Below are 18,124 nucleotides of genomic sequence, written 5' to 3' on the forward strand. Positions count from 1 at the left end.
TTCTCCTATAGACTCCAATGTGATGCTGGATGGAGAATGGATTTGTAGGGGATAATTAAACCATTTAGCAGGAATAAAATTAGTGCTTAATGGGATGAGACATTTGAGCATGTGTCTTTCCTCTGTGTACTACTCTATGTCAGGCTAAAAGGAAAGAAGATGGCAAATCCAGAAGATAACACTTACCAAACGGTAGTTCTACCAGGCACCTAATGTCAGACTTCCCACCCTCAAAAATGTGAGACATAATTGGTTATTTTATAAACTACTCTGTCATAATTTTATAGCAATTCAAACTGAGTCTAACAATTTCTTTTGGTAAAATAAAGAGAAATACATATTTTATATTCTTATATTCATTTTATTTTCTGTTTTCTAATTAAATATACATACTAGGAAATATTTAAATCTGATGACAACTGCTAGTACAAACTTAAATCTAGCAAACATTAAATAAACCATTTTATACAATTACACAGAAAATTTCAAAAAACATCTTTTTAAATTAGAAATTACTACATACATAATTAGTAACTAGTTTAGCCTTAGCTTAAAAAGTAACAAGAAATAATTAAATTCTTCTAAATCTGTTTAAAACATTGAACCCTGCCACATTTAATACAACAAAATTAGCTTTGGCATTGATTTACACTGTGCAATAGCCTTAGTTAGGTGTAACAAAATTTTTAATATATTTCATGGGATATAAGAAACTAAGTAAGAGGGAAAATTTAAAGCATCATGGAATTTAAATCCAGGTGTCTATTTTGCTGTGTCAACTTAAATTGATGATGATCTTCAAGACCAGGTGATTTTTATTGGTTCATCTAGAACAACATTATTCATTTTCAGATCAATATTTAATATCTAAAAACAAAAAGTAAAAGGATAGTTAATTGTTTAATCATAAATATGTGTTCCTCACTCTTGTGAATCCTCTCACACTCACCCCCTGCACCTCTGACCTACACCCCAGCACTTGTAAGCATAAATACATAAAATAAATCATTAAAAAAATTCCATTGTTAGAGCAATTACATCATTTGTTGCATATAATTCCCACACCAGTGGAGAAGGGCAATCAGAATAGAGAAAGAAGATGACCATCCCCATACATTTATATGGGCTTGAAAAAGAGATGTCCATAAATACTTGTTTAATTTAAATAATTTTAGAAGAATTTGTCCCCTTGTTAGAACCAAAAGTTAATCTCTTCTTTTGGAAAAATTGATAAGGAATCACAATAAAAATATTTTAATAGTTAAAATTCTTTGGGAATGCATTTGAAAGCAATGGGATGGACTTCTTCACAAATGGTATTTTTATATGCCAAGAATTTGGTGAACATAAACTTAAAAATGATATTTGAGGTGTTAAATTACACTATTAGGCATTGTCAAACAGTTTTAGTTTATTTTTATAGTAAAATGTGTGAGTTTTTTTTTTTTGTTCACCATTGTAGTAATAAGAAGAACAAGAATATATATAAGATAAACAATCTTTTGGATTAGTTTTGAGCATTGGGTAGTGCAGCGCAACTGATTTCTAACTGTTATTGTTAACCAGTGACTAATTGTTCCTTTGAAATTTACTTTTCATTTCACGAATGCAGCTTCTTGGTTTGACATATAACACTGTTGATATAAATGTGTGATTATCTCAATTTTGGAATTTCATAAACCAGCAAACATATTTAAAATATTAATATGGAAGTGAGATTCATATTCATATCACCAAAGAAGGTGATTAAATATACAAACTATAATATTACAACCTTGATATAACTTATTTAAAGCCAGTATAGTAAGAAAAACAGAGTTCTTCATTACCGGGGAATTCCACTTGCCAACCAAAAAACAGTAGAGTAGCACAGCTGCTAACCTTCTAATAGAGCTCTCAGGTGACTGCTCAACTTTCACATTCTATGAAATCCTGACTCCCTGTTTAGTGTGTGAATTAAATCCTCATATATCTAATTCATAGTTGCTAACAGACAGTCCTATTATTTTATAAGCATTTTAAAATATTTTATCTAATACATATATTATGTTTAAATATAGGTATTTTATTTTGTAAAAATAAATTTTGAAGCACTTTATAATATAGGGATAACAATGATTTATAAATTTATTTAATGTAATCCTAGTTTGATTCTGTTAAGACAATCTAAATGGTAAGATATTATCAGGTTGAACTGTATGACAGGTGAGTAAAAATGGAAATTGCACGGCACTTTAATGCAAATGAATAAATGTTTTCATATTTGTTCAGTCATAATTGATTTTCATAATGTTTCTTTAAGACTGAGAAGTATAACAAGCCAAGGAAGACATTTTTAATATCTCCATTTAATCAATATTTTCTTATGTCACTTACCTCCTTGTCTGGTTCTTCAGAAAATGTAAGCGTCTCATATCTTCCATTATATAGGAGATTAACATTATTTACAGAAGTCTTTCCTTTTCCCCATATACTGATGAATCCAAGTCTCATTTCACTTCTCTCTATGTAACCATTTTTCAATATAGTGCTTGTTAAGGTGGTCTACAAAGATGAGAAGAATAATTTAAAAAATTTATTTGCAAAATCATTTAAATTTGTTAGTTAACACATATTTCATAGTACAGTAAATTGTTTATAAATCTATTTGAAATGAGGTATTTTTATAATATAAATGAATATAAAATATGACAGATCACTTTAAATATTATTTAACAATATTACATATAAATGATAACATGAATACACACCTTGTTTAAATTAAACTGTACCAAGGAATACAGATCTTTTTCATAAGTATCTGTAGAGAAAAAAGAAAAAAAAAAGATCTATTTAAATTTCAAAATAATTAACATAGTAAATACTAATTAATTTTGCTTCTCTTTCTCAATATAAAATATAAAATGAATGCATACATTCATTACACATCTAACTATACTCTGTTTATTTCACTATTTCAAATACAATCCAAGGAACACTTAAATGTGATGAATCACTAGAGAGTTTCCTAGAAGGACAGGGATGGTTTGTGTGTGTGTGTGTGTGTGTGTGTGTGTGTGTGTGTGTGTGTGTGTATAACAATATAGCAGTTACAATTTTATAACCAGATTTATACTGGTCTGGGTAAAAGCACAATAATAAACAGAATTTTTTCATGAGAGTAGTAGATCTTTACTGGCCACCTTAATGACTGACAATAAAATAATATTTATAAATAAAAAGGACTGTGGGGCCTCCCTGGTGGCGCAGTGGTTGAGTGCTGGGCTGCAAAGCTGCCCACAGGCGCTGCAGCGCCGGTTCGATCCCCAGTTGCCAGCGAGGGTCCCACATGGCATGCAGACCTCTGCTGCCACGCCCACTGCTCCCCTCAGCAGTGTATTTCCTTGGTCTGCCTGTTCTGTTCCCTGCTCTGGCTCATGTGAATTCTCTCACCCTCCCGCACTTCTGACTGTACCCAGTGCTTGTATAAATAAATAAATAAATCTCTAAAAAAAATGACCTTACAGCTAAAACTATTTGTGTTTATTATTTGTCAAAACAGGTAGTTTATCACCACTGCTCTAAAAGACACATATCAGTATTATTCCCATTGTATAGAAGAGGAAATAGAGCCCTAGAGATGTTAAATGGCTCAAAGTGAAATACAGAATTATTATCAAGTCTGAATTTTAGCTAAGTTTTCTTTCACTTCTAAGAATAAGTTGTATTGTAAATCCAAGCCAACATGCGTAAGACAAGAATGTAAAATTAGAGATAAACTCATGATTTTAAATCCTTAAACTTTGTTTGAGGAAGAAAATATTGCATATTAGAAGATATAGTTCTAATAGTCATAAAGTACACAGACCAAAATTGAGGTTTGTCTCTGGACTATCTCCTTGTTTTAGTAGTATCCGTTATGCAACAATATGTGCATACAGAACATGAGTTTACAGCTTGGCTGATCTCACATACATTTTATTATATGAATGATACTGCATAATCTTCAGAGAATACAAAGGTTATCAATTTAGTACAAACTTTGCCTACACAAATCTCTTAATATACAGGCATTTACAATAGTTATCAATTATATTTAATATAAGAAGGAAGTCTGCACATATTTATAAATTATTTTTGTTGTTGAGTATTATTAAACTAATTTAGATTTGAATGCTATTATTAACTTTCTATAGAAACTACAAATACAACAGAAGTAACATAAACATAATATGAAATAAAATGAAATGATAATGAAATAATATAAAAAACATAAAAATAATAACATAATAATAATGTCATCGATAATGTTTATCTATTAAATGGAACACTTACCTATGCTTTCCCCATCATCCCAAAACAAAGATCCTTGTGCCATCTGCATATCATCAGCAGCAACAATTAGCTTCATGAAATTTTTTCGGCTATAAGAAACCAACATAAATGTACCCATACTTATAGAAATGTGTATTATTGCTATGATATTATATGATATGTAAATATCCAAAGGAACACAAATAAGAATTTCAATTAATGGGCCTCCCTGGTAGCAAAGGGGTTAAAGTCTCAGTGCTATGAGGCTATTGCCAACCACTGAGGCATGAGTAAGATTCCCCAGACAGGGAGCTGTACACATGGTGCAGTAAACCTCTTCCGTCTTGCCTGCTGCTCCCCTCAGCAGTGTATTTCAGTAGATCTGCCTGTTCTGCTCCCCACTTTGACTCTGGTGAATCCACCCCACCCCACACCTCTGGCTTATACCCCAGTTCTTCTACACATAAATAAACAAAAATAAATCTTTAAAGAAAAAGAATTTCAATAAACAAGAGTTAAGTCTGTTAGGCAAAGAAAATAAAAGGACCTTCCTTTTTCACTCAGTTAATGGGAATGATAAAATCCATAAAGTCCTTCATATTTAAGGGAAAATGTCCCTATCTTTTTGATCTCAATAGATTACCTACTATAACAAAACCATTAGCACTCTCACTTTTATATAGTTAAAACTATATAAGTTTAATGACATATTTAATTATTCTGTTCTCTGGTGATCCTGTCTTTGACCATTTTTTAGCAATTCACTTATTTTCTTATTTGTCAATTGTTTACATAGCTATGCAACTTTGGGTACTTTTTCATACATGCATATATGCACATGATTCAAACCATGAAAAATTAAATAGCATTTACTTTCATCATTTGGGACTTATATATAAACTTATATTTAAATATATTTAAACTTAAAATTGAAAGATTTTAATTTTTATATATGTGTGTGTATATATATATATATATATATATATATATGAATCCATGTACTGCATTCATCTATCTAAAAGTAACTAGAGTGAGAGACAGAGAATGAGAGAGAGCAAGGGAAAGCAGAGAGAGTGAGAGAGAATGAATGTAAGAATGAATGGCATTTCTCCTCCCACAACAGAAGGACTCCTAAAGCACATTTCATGCTTATGAATGCTTCCACAGATCTGTCAGTTCTCAAGCATAAACATTTGTCTTCTTTATAATTTATATCAGAGTAAAATATTGATTGAGGGCCTCCCCTGGTGGCGCTGCGGTTGAGCGCTGGGCTGCAAGGCTGCTTGCAGCCTCTGCAGTGCTGGTTCATTCCCCGGCCACCCACGAGGGTCCCACCAAAAAAAAAAAAAAAATATATATATATATATATATATATATATATATATATATATATATAGAGAGAGAGAGAGAGAGAGAGAGAGAGAGATTGAAACTTATCTGGTGCTTTCAGTAAGTAGGAAGATTATATTCATGTAAACTAGGGTATCAACACATAGATGACCAAGAAAGTAGACATAGCATGAGAAGAGACAAGTAACGGGGACCAAGTCCTTTCATATTGAACATTTAAGGTAATAATTTAGCTAGAGGAAATATAGACTTTGTGACTAGTTTAAAATCACTAGCCATTCTATACATAATCAATCAATCTGAAGAAGAAGAAATCAAGAAAACCTTTCCTTTTAGAATTGAAACAAAAAATCCAAATACTTGGGAATAAACCTAATGTAAGAGGTGAAGGACCTATACAAAGAAAATTATAAAACACAGTTAAAAAGAAATAGGAGGGGGCCTCCCTGGTGGTGCAAGGGGTTAAGACGCAACCTTTGAAGCTATTTGTAGCCACTGCAGCACGAGTTCAATTCCTAGCCAGGGAGTTACCCACATGGTGCATCAGGCCTCTCCTGACTCGCCTGCTTCTCCCCTCAGTGTATTTCAGTACATCTGCCTGTTCTGTCCCCTACTGTGTCTCTGGTGAATCCTCTCACCCCTCTCCCTGCAGCTCTGGCCTGTACTCCAATTCTTGTATGCATAAATAATCTTTAAAATAAAGAAATAGAAGATGACACAAAGAAATGGTAAGACATACCCTTCCCATGGATTGGAAGAATTAACATTATTAAAATGGCCATCCTACCAAAAGCAATTTACAGATTCAATGCCATTCCAAGAAAAAGCTCAATGGCATTCTTCAAATAAATAGAACAAATTCTGATGAAATCCATATGGAACCACAAGAATTGAACTATCACACTTCCAAACTTCAAACTATACTACAAAGCCATAATAATTAAAGCGGTATGGTTACGTTATTGGAACAAAAACAGACACACAGGCCAATGGAACTGAATAGAGATCCCAGAAATAAAGCCACACTTACATGGACAACTAGTCTTTGACAAAGGAGCAAATAATATGCAATGGAACATGGACAGTTTGTTCAATAAATGGTGCTGGGAAAACTGGACCACCACTTGCAAAAGAATGAAACTAGACCACTACCTCTCAACGTGCACAAAAATCAACTCAAAATGGATTAAAAAAAACAAAACTGGACATGAGACCTGAAAATACAAAATATATAGGAGAAAATATAGGTAAATCACTACAAGACATACATCTCAGTAACATATTTAAAGACTCACCACCCAAAGCAAAGAAAGTCAAGAAAAACATAAATACCTTGAATTATATCAAACTGAAAAGCTTCTGCACAGCAAAGGAGAAATTAACCAAAAAAAAGAGACATCCCACTGATTGGGGAAAAAAAAAAAAAAAACTTTTGCACTTCATACAGCTGATATACACAGAGACATACAAGGAACTCACAACACTCAACAAAAACAAAGTCAACAATCCAGTCAAAAAATGGGCAGAAGAATTTAAAAGACATTTCTCCAAAGAGGAAATGCAAATGGCCAGGGCATATGTAAAAATGTTCAGCATCCCCTATTATCAGGGAAATGCTAATCAAAACCCCATTGAGATACCACCTGGCACAAGTCAGAATAGCACATACCAAAAACAAAGCAAAACAAAACAAAACAAAACAAGCAACAACAAATGTTGGCAAGAATGTGGTGAAAAAGGAACTATTCTACACTGCTGGTGGGAGTCCAAACTGTTCCAATGGCTATGGAAAGCTGTCTGGAGGTTTCTCAGTCTACTAAAAATGGAGCTACTATATGATCCAGCAATTCCACTCCTTAGGGATCTACCCACAGGACACAAAAACATTGATTCAAAAGAACATCTGTATACCTATGTTTATTGCAGCACTATTTATAATAGGTAAACCCTAGAAACAATCCAAATGCCCTAAAATACATGACTGGATCAAGAAGATATGGAATATATACACAATGGGATGCTTGCTATTCAGTTATCAGAAATATATACTCATGTCATTCACGGCAATGTGGATGGAGCTAGAAGGAATTATGCTCAGTGAAATAAGCAGAAGGGAAAAAAGAATAATATCAGATGTTTCACTTACAGGACAAATATAGGGGAACCAAATAAGACATCAGTGTTAAAAAATAATAACAACACAAAACACAAAAAAAACATAAGCAGACAATTATAAACCAGACACATCCTGCAGGGGAGGAGGAGGGAGAGGGATCAGAGGGAGGGAGGAAAGAGTACAGGGGACTGTGGTGATGGTGCACAGGTGCATTGGTGAAGGAAATTCTATAGGTACTACATCTGAGGAGGGGGACAAATATTGTTTAAAAATGATCAATGATGTAAAAAATAAATAAATAATAAACATTAAAAAAAAAAAAGAAATTCACTCTTGCATCAGTCACAAGAGGAATAGTGAACAATTGATCCCTGAGAGATAGGAGAGAGATTATACTAGGTAAGAGAAAACAGGTAAGATCATCTTGCCTATAATTATCAGTTATGAATGGTGATGGATAGAATCTGTGGATTATCTTTCATCTTTAAATGGGAAACAGGAGTGAATCTGGTTCTTCTGTGGGCAGAAGTGAACTCAATAGTTATGGAATAGTGACATTGTCAACAGATAGCTACATTTTTGTGGATAAAATGAGTCAGAGTACATCACAAGACAACAGCATTAGGTGTGGGGAAACATAAAATAGAGAAAAATATTATCTGCAATATTTATTTTGGTGTAATAAAAATTTATTTGAAGTGAAAATAGATTTTTTTCCAAAAATGTCACACAAAAATCAAAGACTGAGTTAAATCAACCAATCAAATTACAAGCCATTCATATTCAGTTTTAGTTGGTACTTTGGTCTCAGATGCTTCCTCACTAGAAGAGGGATAACTTATTAAGAAACAATTCTCCATAAGTCTCATGTTTCTGCATATCTCATATACAGAGGCACTGGCAGGTTTACTTCTGAACTATCTTCAAAAGGATACTTTTAATGCAAACATCATGGGGCCTCCCTGGGTGCGCAGCGGTTGAGCGCTGGGTTGTGAAGCTACCCGCAGCCTCTGCAGCACTGGTTCCATCCCCAGCTGCTCCCCGGCCACCAGAGGAGGGTCCCACATGGCGCGCAGACCTCTCCTGCCACCGCTGCTCCCCTCAGCAGTGTACTTCGGTCCTTCTGCCTGCTCTGCTCCCCGCTCTGGCTCTGGTGAATTCTCTCACCCTCCCGTGCTTCTGACTGTACCCAGTGCTTGTATAAATAAATAAATAAATAAATCTTTAAATAAAATAAAGCAAACATCATGGGAAGACAGGTCTGGGATGTGGTATTTTAAAAATATTATTATTTTTCATTTATTTATCAGTATAAAAAAGATATATCCTTCCTTTGAGACAAATAATGGACACTTTTTTTCCAGTCCATTAAAAGAGTGGGCTTCTCTAGGTTTGGAGTATCTTAAAAACCTCCTGCATGTGGACCAGACTATATCACCCCCATGATATTTGGGGGACAGGGGATTCTAAAACAAATACGAAGTTCGCATTTTTTTTTTTTTTAAGATTTATTTATTTATACAAGCACTGGGTACAGTCAGAAGCGTGGGAGGGTAAGAGAATTCACCAGAGCCAGAGCGGAGGATAGAACAGGCAAACTGATGAAATACGCTGCTGAGGGGAGCAGCGGGTGCGGCAAGTGAGGTCTGAGCACCATGTGGGACCCTAGCCTGCCGGCTGGGGATCAAACCGGTGCTGCAGAGGCTGCGGGCAGCTTTGCAGCCCAGCGCTCAACCGCCGCGCCACCAGGGGAGGCCCCGAAGTTCACATTTCTTGCTGAATAATGAGTGGGGAAGAACTTCTCTCTGCCTCAACATGAAACTACAGTTGACTAACTTGTTAGCTTGAAAGTAGGATGCAATCTCAGACCCTTTCCAGTTCTCTGCAATTCTAACATGCTCTATCTACAGATTTAATGTGGGCTTTGTAAACATCTTCGCTTACCTGTTAAATGTATTTCGGGAAGGTTCTTGACATGGTAAGATGTGACCACCACGAACATGTAGGTTTATTGTATATAAAGGAGCTTTAAATTCATTAAATGTTCCTCTGAGACCAATATCTTCACCCTGGAAATGAGAGAGTTGGAAGGACGAACAAAATCAGCAAGAAATGGAATGTTTAGCAGTTTTGGTACTTGACACATTTATAGAATGAAATGACGATTTTTGAATTAAAATATAACAAAAACAAAAACATCTATTTAGGAATGTCTTCTTTAAAGAATACCATTTGTTCTTAGCCCTTAGTTTATTGATTGCTTTGGAAGTAATTTACCACTACCTATTTTTAATGCTCTAAAATGAAGAAAAGATGTATTTTTGAAAGTTAATAAAGCTATTCCTGATGTGTCATATAACTTTTATTACAAGAACTGAATTTTATTTAGAATAATTTTGCATATCCACAAAAGGAAAATTACCTTTTTGTGTATAAAATGCAACTCCCATGTTTGTTTGGTAAAATAAATCAATGATTATATAACAAATTATGTCACAATAAATTAACTCTATTTCACTATGTATTAATTTGATTCAGTTATAATTAACAAGAAATATCTTACTCTCTATAAGTGGAAACTAAACCATATATGCCATAAATTAAAATAATAGGACCAAATTATCACACATTTCTCTTAAGTTAATTCCCCAGAATTTCTTAACAACTTACTGTATGGTAATCAAACCAGCGAGCATAAGGGACATAGCCATTTACAACTTCGGTATCCTAGAATTAAAGATGCAGACATTAAAAACATACAAATCAAGGGAAATTTATTTTTTGAACAAAAATACGAACTGGGACTTACAGCTTCTAATACAGGAGTAACCATAAATGCCGGACCCCACAAGAACTGCTTGTATATATCCCAGGTTACTGTGTCATTAAAGAACCTTGAAAAAATATGTACAAATAATTTAATTAAATCTTTATTTCTATAAAGTACAATAATCACTTAAATTACATTAGAAAATGAAACTTTGTACATTAAAATTAGAGCAAGCTACAAAAAATGAACAGTTCTATCACTTGGAATTTAATGTGCAAGGTATAATACTTTATGAGTAAATCTAATCTATTTCTAACCTGATAGAATGCAGAGAACTTTGATGAACAACTAATTGAAAACTCTGCTTTAAAAATAACTCATAAACAAACCAAGAATTAACTTTGCCCAGTATAAGATAAACAAACTAGAAAGCAAAAACTATGAATAAACACTCTGGAAGAAAAATGAAAAATGTGTGTATCAGTATCTTGAATTAGCAATTTTAAAACATTTGTTCATCTTACTTAAAGCAGATCTTACTGCATAGTGGATTTACATTTTCTTAAAGGTTCTTCTCTTTTTTAATAGAATTATAAATCTGAGACATAAATACCTGGAATATACAAAATCATTTTTTTCCCCAAAAGTTTGAGAAAAGCCACTATTTAGTAGCCATATTTCTATTTTTTTCTTTTCTTTAGATTTATTTATTTATGCATACAAGAGCTGGGGTATATGCCAGAGTTGCAGGGAGTGAGAGGGTTCACCAAAGGCAGAGTAGAGAACAGAACAGGCAGACTGACTGAAGTACACTGCTGAGGGGAGCAGCGGGCTGCAGTGGCTGCTGACAGTCTCATAGGTTGTGTCTTAACCCCTTGAGCCACCAGGGAGGCCCAAGTACCCATATTTTTTCTCTAATTGAAATTAAAGTGCAGTTTTTGTTGGTTTGTTTGTTTTAAACCGAGATTAGTGCAAAATTGGAATGCTGAAATTACTTCTCCATGAACTTCCCATGGGGAAAATGTCCCAGAAAGTATCAATAGGACAAGGAACTGCATAGTTAATAATTTTTCTCTTTGGAGACCCAATTTAGACCTGACACTGCTGTGGGAAGTTAATAAGGAAAAGCCAAAAGAAAAAGTATGAACACGAAAGTGGCAAGATATTAATAAAATGTCAGCAGAAACATTGAAGGGACTATGATGATAAGTTAATAAAGCAACTAGAGGATAATTTGAATTGAAGGAAATCTTTAAGTAAACCGCATCAAAACAGTGGTCAATCTATTATTATGGCAATTTTAGGTTACTATTGCTTTAATTTGAATAAATATTTGCTATTTACATTTTAATGGTTTAGCAAAAATACAATCTAACAATTCTTCTTATTCAATTACTCTGCTATTACAGGTTACACAAAAATCTAATTCAAGCTTTATTTGTATTTTTGTTTGAATCTGTTTTTTTATTTGTTAACAACCACAATTTATTTGCATTTTTTAAAAATTAGAACATGCTAAAATTTCAGCAACTGTGGCCATGAAAAAAGAATTTCTATATTTGATGTAGAATTGGTATTGATTTATTTAACTGCTAATAGCTTCAATCAAAGCAATTACAATATAAGATATTATTAATTCCCAAGAATTTTTTTAAATGTTCAATGTAATAGAGTATATGCAATCATCTACAATAACACCTAGTACATAGTAGTTAGACCCAAGAAGAATGATTACTTATTAATAAGTGATTAATATTTATTTGTGTATATATTAGTAAAACCAAAAGGTATATATACTATAGGGGACTATGGTGATGATGCACAGGTAAACTGGTGGTGGGAATTTCATGAGGAAATCATATACTGTACAAAAATGAAGGGTGATGTAATAAATATATATATATATATATAAACCAAAAAACCCAAAAGATGCTACAATGCAATGAAAAACTTTTCAATTTAAAATAGCCTATATTGTACAAGACATTATCAACTAAATTAAATGAAATATATAATTCTGTAGTATGAAAAGAAATTTATACTCACTCATGCAAAAGGGGTCGGATGACAGTGCCACCATTAGCATGAACTTCATGCATCTGTGTATAAAAATAGGGCAATAAAGTATATCTAATATTTAGAATTTCCCTTGACATGTTAGCAAAAGTTTGATTCCAGGAAACAGGATCTTGTCTCTGCAACAGAGCAAAATATAATAGTCACAAACTCTTATTTTTGCTTAAGACATAATCGTCAATACATATTTTGAAAATAATAAGGTAATAATATTAACATGTCACAAATTATATTCTGTAGTCACTAAAATCTTATGCGAACATATTTCTATGCCATGTGATGCAAAATACAGTATTAATAGTTTAATAATAAAATTGCAAATTAAGCCCATGGATTGATTTATTTTATATGGACATATGTAAAGAGTGGTTCACATGAATAGGTGAAAATTACATTGTCAACTATGGTGATAATCTAGGTTGGGGTGAAAATTCTAGGAGATCTACGAAATCCACATGGTGACTTTGTACATTGCATTGTATTCTCATGGGAAATGAATAAATTATGTTACTGAAGAATTAACAGTATAAGAAGTAATGTCCTAATATTGGAGAGAAGAAAGAGCATGTCCAAGTGTGTTGTGGGCTACATACTACAAGCCAAAGACTAAAATTGATATTGTAAAAAAAAATGTATTTACTGGTCAAAACTTATCGTTAGGTAAAATGATTAATACTGTATATTTCAGTGGTTTTAACATTTGCCTTTTAAATCTGTTCATTTTATGCATGGATTCTACTATTTCAAATGACTTTTGACATTTCACTATTTAGTTTGAAGCTGATTTTTTTTTAACTGTTCCACAGCAGTTTGAAAGAAATGCAGAAGCAGATTATATAGAACAGTAGAAAGTATGCTAGCTAACAAAGCCATGTGCCAAAAATTATAAAGAAGAGTAAACCAAGTTAAAAAATCTAAAAGTGCTGGGTTTAAACGTACTCAGAAATGTGAAAAGTCTCAAAGTATTCATCTGCAAATCATCCAACTAAGATCAATTCTTAGATCAATAAATTCTAAGATCAATAAATTTAGAGGTGGAGAGAGATTAAAGTATATGTAGTAATTACATACTCTAGTAAATGCAATGTTGTGATTTCTTGAGTATGGATAAAATGCTCCAAGTTGCATCCAGCGGGCACAGAGTTGATATTCTGAATTGTTGAAGAAACCACAGATATCTGCTCCAGTCTAAAATATATTGTTATATTTAATTCACATTTAATAGATGGCTTATTAATATTTGCAAGTTATGAAGATAAAAGGAACAGAGCCACTTACATAAGATATCCCAAAGAGACTAAATTCCATCATACCTAAAATAATTAGAACAACAAAATTAGAAAGCTACGTTTTTATATATTTTAATATTTGCTTTTGTCCTATTTATTAAGATTTTTTAGCTCTAATAAAAACCTCTCATTCAAGGAAATATTTATCAGATTATTAATATGCATTGTATCATTTATTTTATATTCATACATATTTTTACTCTATAATGTTATGAAATCTAAGCGTTCTTGACTCTTGAAAGATGACATATTTAGAGCAAAACACATACTATATAGTGAGAAGGAAGTGGTCATGGTTTTGTTGATTTCATTTTTCATATTAAGAGTTTGTGTCTGCAATATTTTAACCGTAGGTCTTATCATTTGAAACAACTGAATCACTCTTATTAAATAGAAGCTGGGCCTCCCCGGTGGTGCAGTGGGTTGAGCACCATGCTATGAAGCTGTCTGCAGCCTCTACAGCACAGGTTCGATTCCTGTTCAGCCAGGGAGATACCCACATGGCTCAGCAGTCCTCTCCTGCCTCGCCCGCTGCACCCCTCAGCAGTGTCTTTGGTCAGTCTGCCTGTCTGTTCCCCACTCTGTCTCTGGTGAATTCTCTCACCCTCCCGCACCTCCAACCTGTATCCCAGTTCTTGAATAAATAAATAAATCTTAAAAAAACAAGCCAGTGAATAATGGTCACTTCAATTAAACAAAATGCTTTGATTTTTTAACACTCCTTTTAAAGGAATGTTTCTATTATCTTCCTTGAACCCTACTATTAAAGGTAAAAAAATATTAAAATATATATGAAATAAAAATATCCATCTCTTAGAGAGGCAACTCTAGACATTGTACAATTCCCTGGAGGGATTTCGCTGACATGTGAGTGGGCAAAGATCCAATTGTCTGGGGCCTCCCTGGTGGCACAGTGGGTTGAGCACAGCAAGCTGTGCGCAGCCTCTGCAGAGTGGGTTGGATTCCTGGCCAGCCAGGGAGATTCCCACATGGTGCAACAGACCTCTCCTGTCTCGCCTGCTGCTCCCCTCAGCAGTGTATTTCAGTGAGTATGCCTGTTTATGCTCCCTGCTCTGTCTCTGGTGAATCCTCTCCCTCCCACGCCTCTGGCCTGTACCCCAGTTCTTGAATAAAAATAGATAAATCTTTAAAAAAAAAGATCCAACTGTGCAATTGTGTGCAATGGGAACTATGTAGACTTAGAAAAAATTGGGAAGTCTGCAATTAGAACGGAACGTGCACCCAAAGCAAATTCACCTATCCACCTGTCTAGAAGAAATCACAGAGAAACCAGGCTGAGCAAGGCCAGACTTCATAAAAAGTACAACAATAGAAAGAAGGACTTTAGAATTAACTCACAATTCTCTAGAAAGTAAACAAAGGACACATATACATCCCAGGCATTCAAGAGCTGCAGGTAAGCAAGGTTGGGGCAGTTATTGTGGGTGGCCATAGTGTTATGTTGCCACACAAGTGTCTGCTACATACACAGCACTGCCTTTTAGACAAGTGCAAATCAATCCCAGAACATGATCCTGGTGGTCCAGATGCTGCTCTTTCCAGTGGGAGAAGCAAACTTCATAGATACTGACCCTCAGCAGAAAAGACCAGCAGGGAGGCAGGATGGAAACTAATACAACCTAAGCATAGAATACAATGCTGTGGAATGAAAGAAGAGATAGAGGCAACTAACATAATTTCTCAAACTGAGAAGAAGGATTAAAGTCCCCAATCTCTCTTACCTCACACCAAGGTAAACTAAGAAGAGAAACAAGGCAAGAAAATTTATCTCAGGGCTCCCACCACACACAAGAGCATGCATTGCTGTAAACAAGGCAATACACATGCCAAGCAAGCAAGTTACAATCACAACACAAGATGGAAACGCAAAGCAAGAAGGACAGAAGTCCTGGAATAAATACCAAAGAATCTGATTAGACAAAATATCTGATAACAACTTCAAGTTAGCAACATTAAAAAGTATAAATGAGATACTGGAAGGTCAGCTATAGGCAGAAAAACAAACACAAGATCTCTGAAAGGATAACCAGGAACAAAGAGCATTCTTACCAAAAGATAGTGAATATATTATAAAGGTCACACAAAGAGGTTCTTAATGAAATTTAGATGACTATAGAAAAGGATTTCAATAGAATTTGACTGGCAGAAGAAAGAAGTTCAGTTGTAGACGATGCAAGTAACAAATTGCAAATTTAGAAGAAGTCAAGAGAAAGGAAAAATGAGGAAACCAGACTAAATTAGAAGAGGAAATCTAATAATTACAAGTGCTCCAGAAGGGAGAAAAAAATAGGAGCATAAACATTATTAAAAAAATAATTAAGACCTTCTGAACCTACACAATGCATTAAATATGGATGTCCAGGAAGCATAAAGAACACCTAAATTTTAAAATGCAAAAAGACCTATAACCACTGTGAAATTATCAAAAATAAAATATAAAGAAAAATTTTGCAGAAAGTTAGGAAAGAAAATAACTTCCAAATACTTCCAAATTGGGATCCTCCCTGGATTTCAGCCTAGACAACAGTTAAGAGGAGAGTAAAGGAAATATTTGCAATCATAAAATACAAAAACTGCCAGTCAGGACTCCTCTATCTTATAAAATTATCAATTAAGTATGAAAGTGTAATAAAGGTTTTCTCAAAGAACAGAATTAGCTAATTAAGTTTGCCATACATTCTCTTTAAGTAATCCTGAAAGGAGCTTTTCTACAAGAAAAGAAAAACTGAAAACACAAACTCCGGATCAAATGACAATGATAATATAGCACTAGAAGCATGAGCAAGAATACTAGGAGTCAACAACAAAATACTATTGTGGGGGGAGGGGAAGTATGGGCAGAACTTGTTCAGTTAAATATCAGAGAGCAGACACCAGCTCATAAAGGAATACAGGACCTCACATAAGAATTTAAGTAAAGCCCCCATAGTATCTACTAATCAGAGAAGAAGACGTGAAAAATTTGTAGACATACTACATAAAAACATCCAGGAATAAAAGAGAAAATTAATGGAAAAGGAGACAAAATAAACATAAAACAATCAAAACAAACAACAGATAATAAAATGTTCATATCAATAATCACTTTAATTGTGAGTGGTCTGAATTTACCAATAAAAAACACAGAGGTAAAAGATGTGGGAAAAAAAAAATCCAACTATCCACACTCTGTTTATAAGAGAACCATTTAAAACTGAATGACAAAAGCAAACTATAAATCATATGCTAGAATAAAGTCACAAATTCCAGTAACTCAAAATGCAAATTAGGAACTGCTATTCTCATAGCCAGTAGTCTGGACTTTCAACCTAAAATGGTGTTGAAAAAATGGTAATCATGGACAAATATAAACACTGTTCCATGATCAATGGCACCATCTCCAAGAAGATGTAACTATTATTAGCATTCATGTTCCAAATATAGGAAGACATTGTTATAAGGTAACTATTAAAGCTAAAAAAATATATATACATCAGGACTTCCCTGGTGATGCAGGGGTTAAAGATAGCACTATCAAGCTGCCAGCCACTACAGCAGGAGTTCTATCCCTGGCCCACCAGGGAGCTAACCCACATGGTGCAGCAGACTTCTCCTGTCTCGCCTGCTACTCCCCTCAGCAGTGCATTTCAGTTGATCTGTTTGTTCTGCACTCCACGCTGTCTCTGGTGAATCCTCTCACCCTCTGCACCTCTGGCCTGTATCCCAGTTCTTCCTTGAAAAAGTAAATAAAATATTTTTAAAAAATCAACAAAAATACAATAATTGTTGAAGACTTCAACACACCACTGACACAAAGGAATAGATTGGCCAGACAGGAAATTAACAAAGAAATAAAACTCTAAATGAAGTGTTAAATCAGATGGATTCACTGGACATTTATAGAACTTCATATCCTAAAAATAATGAATACTATTCTTCTGTAGTACACATAAACATTCTCAAGAGAAGAACATATAATAGGGCATATGTCTCAGAAAATACAAGGGTATGGAAATAATACCAAGCATCCTCAATGCTATAAAGCCAGAAGCGAACCATAAAAGGAATCCTAAAGTGAACCAAATATATGAAAACTAAACTAACTGCCTCTGAAAAACTGTTGAATCAATGAACAAATCAAAGACGATATGAAAATATATTGAAATTGATGAAAAAAAAGAGAGAAGCTACTAGACCCTATTGGATGCTTTAAAAGAAGTGTTACATGGG

The 18,124-nt window shown here is 33.9% G+C and overlaps 1 protein-coding gene across 1 annotated transcript in view; it reads right to left on the reverse strand.

Annotated features, from left to right (window-relative positions):
• Positions 1–685: 685 nt before the first annotated feature.
• SI (sucrase-isomaltase) overlaps positions 686–18,124 on the reverse strand; it is a 133,115-nt gene continuing 115,676 nt past the window's right edge. Inside the window, exons 38-47 of the mRNA XM_037526650.2 lie at positions 13,884–13,918; positions 13,677–13,793; positions 12,576–12,724; positions 10,569–10,653; positions 10,430–10,486; positions 9,704–9,828; positions 4,315–4,403; positions 2,751–2,800; positions 2,377–2,544; positions 686–867 (exon numbers count right to left, since the gene is read on the reverse strand). Of these exons, the coding sequence (XP_037382547.1) occupies positions 799–867; positions 2,377–2,544; positions 2,751–2,800; positions 4,315–4,403; positions 9,704–9,828; positions 10,430–10,486; positions 10,569–10,653; positions 12,576–12,724; positions 13,677–13,793; positions 13,884–13,918 (944 nt within the window). The 3' untranslated portion in view covers positions 686–798. The remainder of the gene's footprint in view (positions 868–2,376; positions 2,545–2,750; positions 2,801–4,314; positions 4,404–9,703; positions 9,829–10,429; positions 10,487–10,568; positions 10,654–12,575; positions 12,725–13,676; positions 13,794–13,883; positions 13,919–18,124) is intronic.

Source organism: Talpa occidentalis, unplaced genomic scaffold (genome assembly GCF_014898055.3).
Source record: "Talpa occidentalis isolate TD23 unplaced genomic scaffold, MPIMG_talOcc4v2.1 talOcc4.4, whole genome shotgun sequence".
NCBI lineage: Eukaryota > Metazoa > Chordata > Mammalia > Eulipotyphla > Talpidae > Talpa > Talpa occidentalis.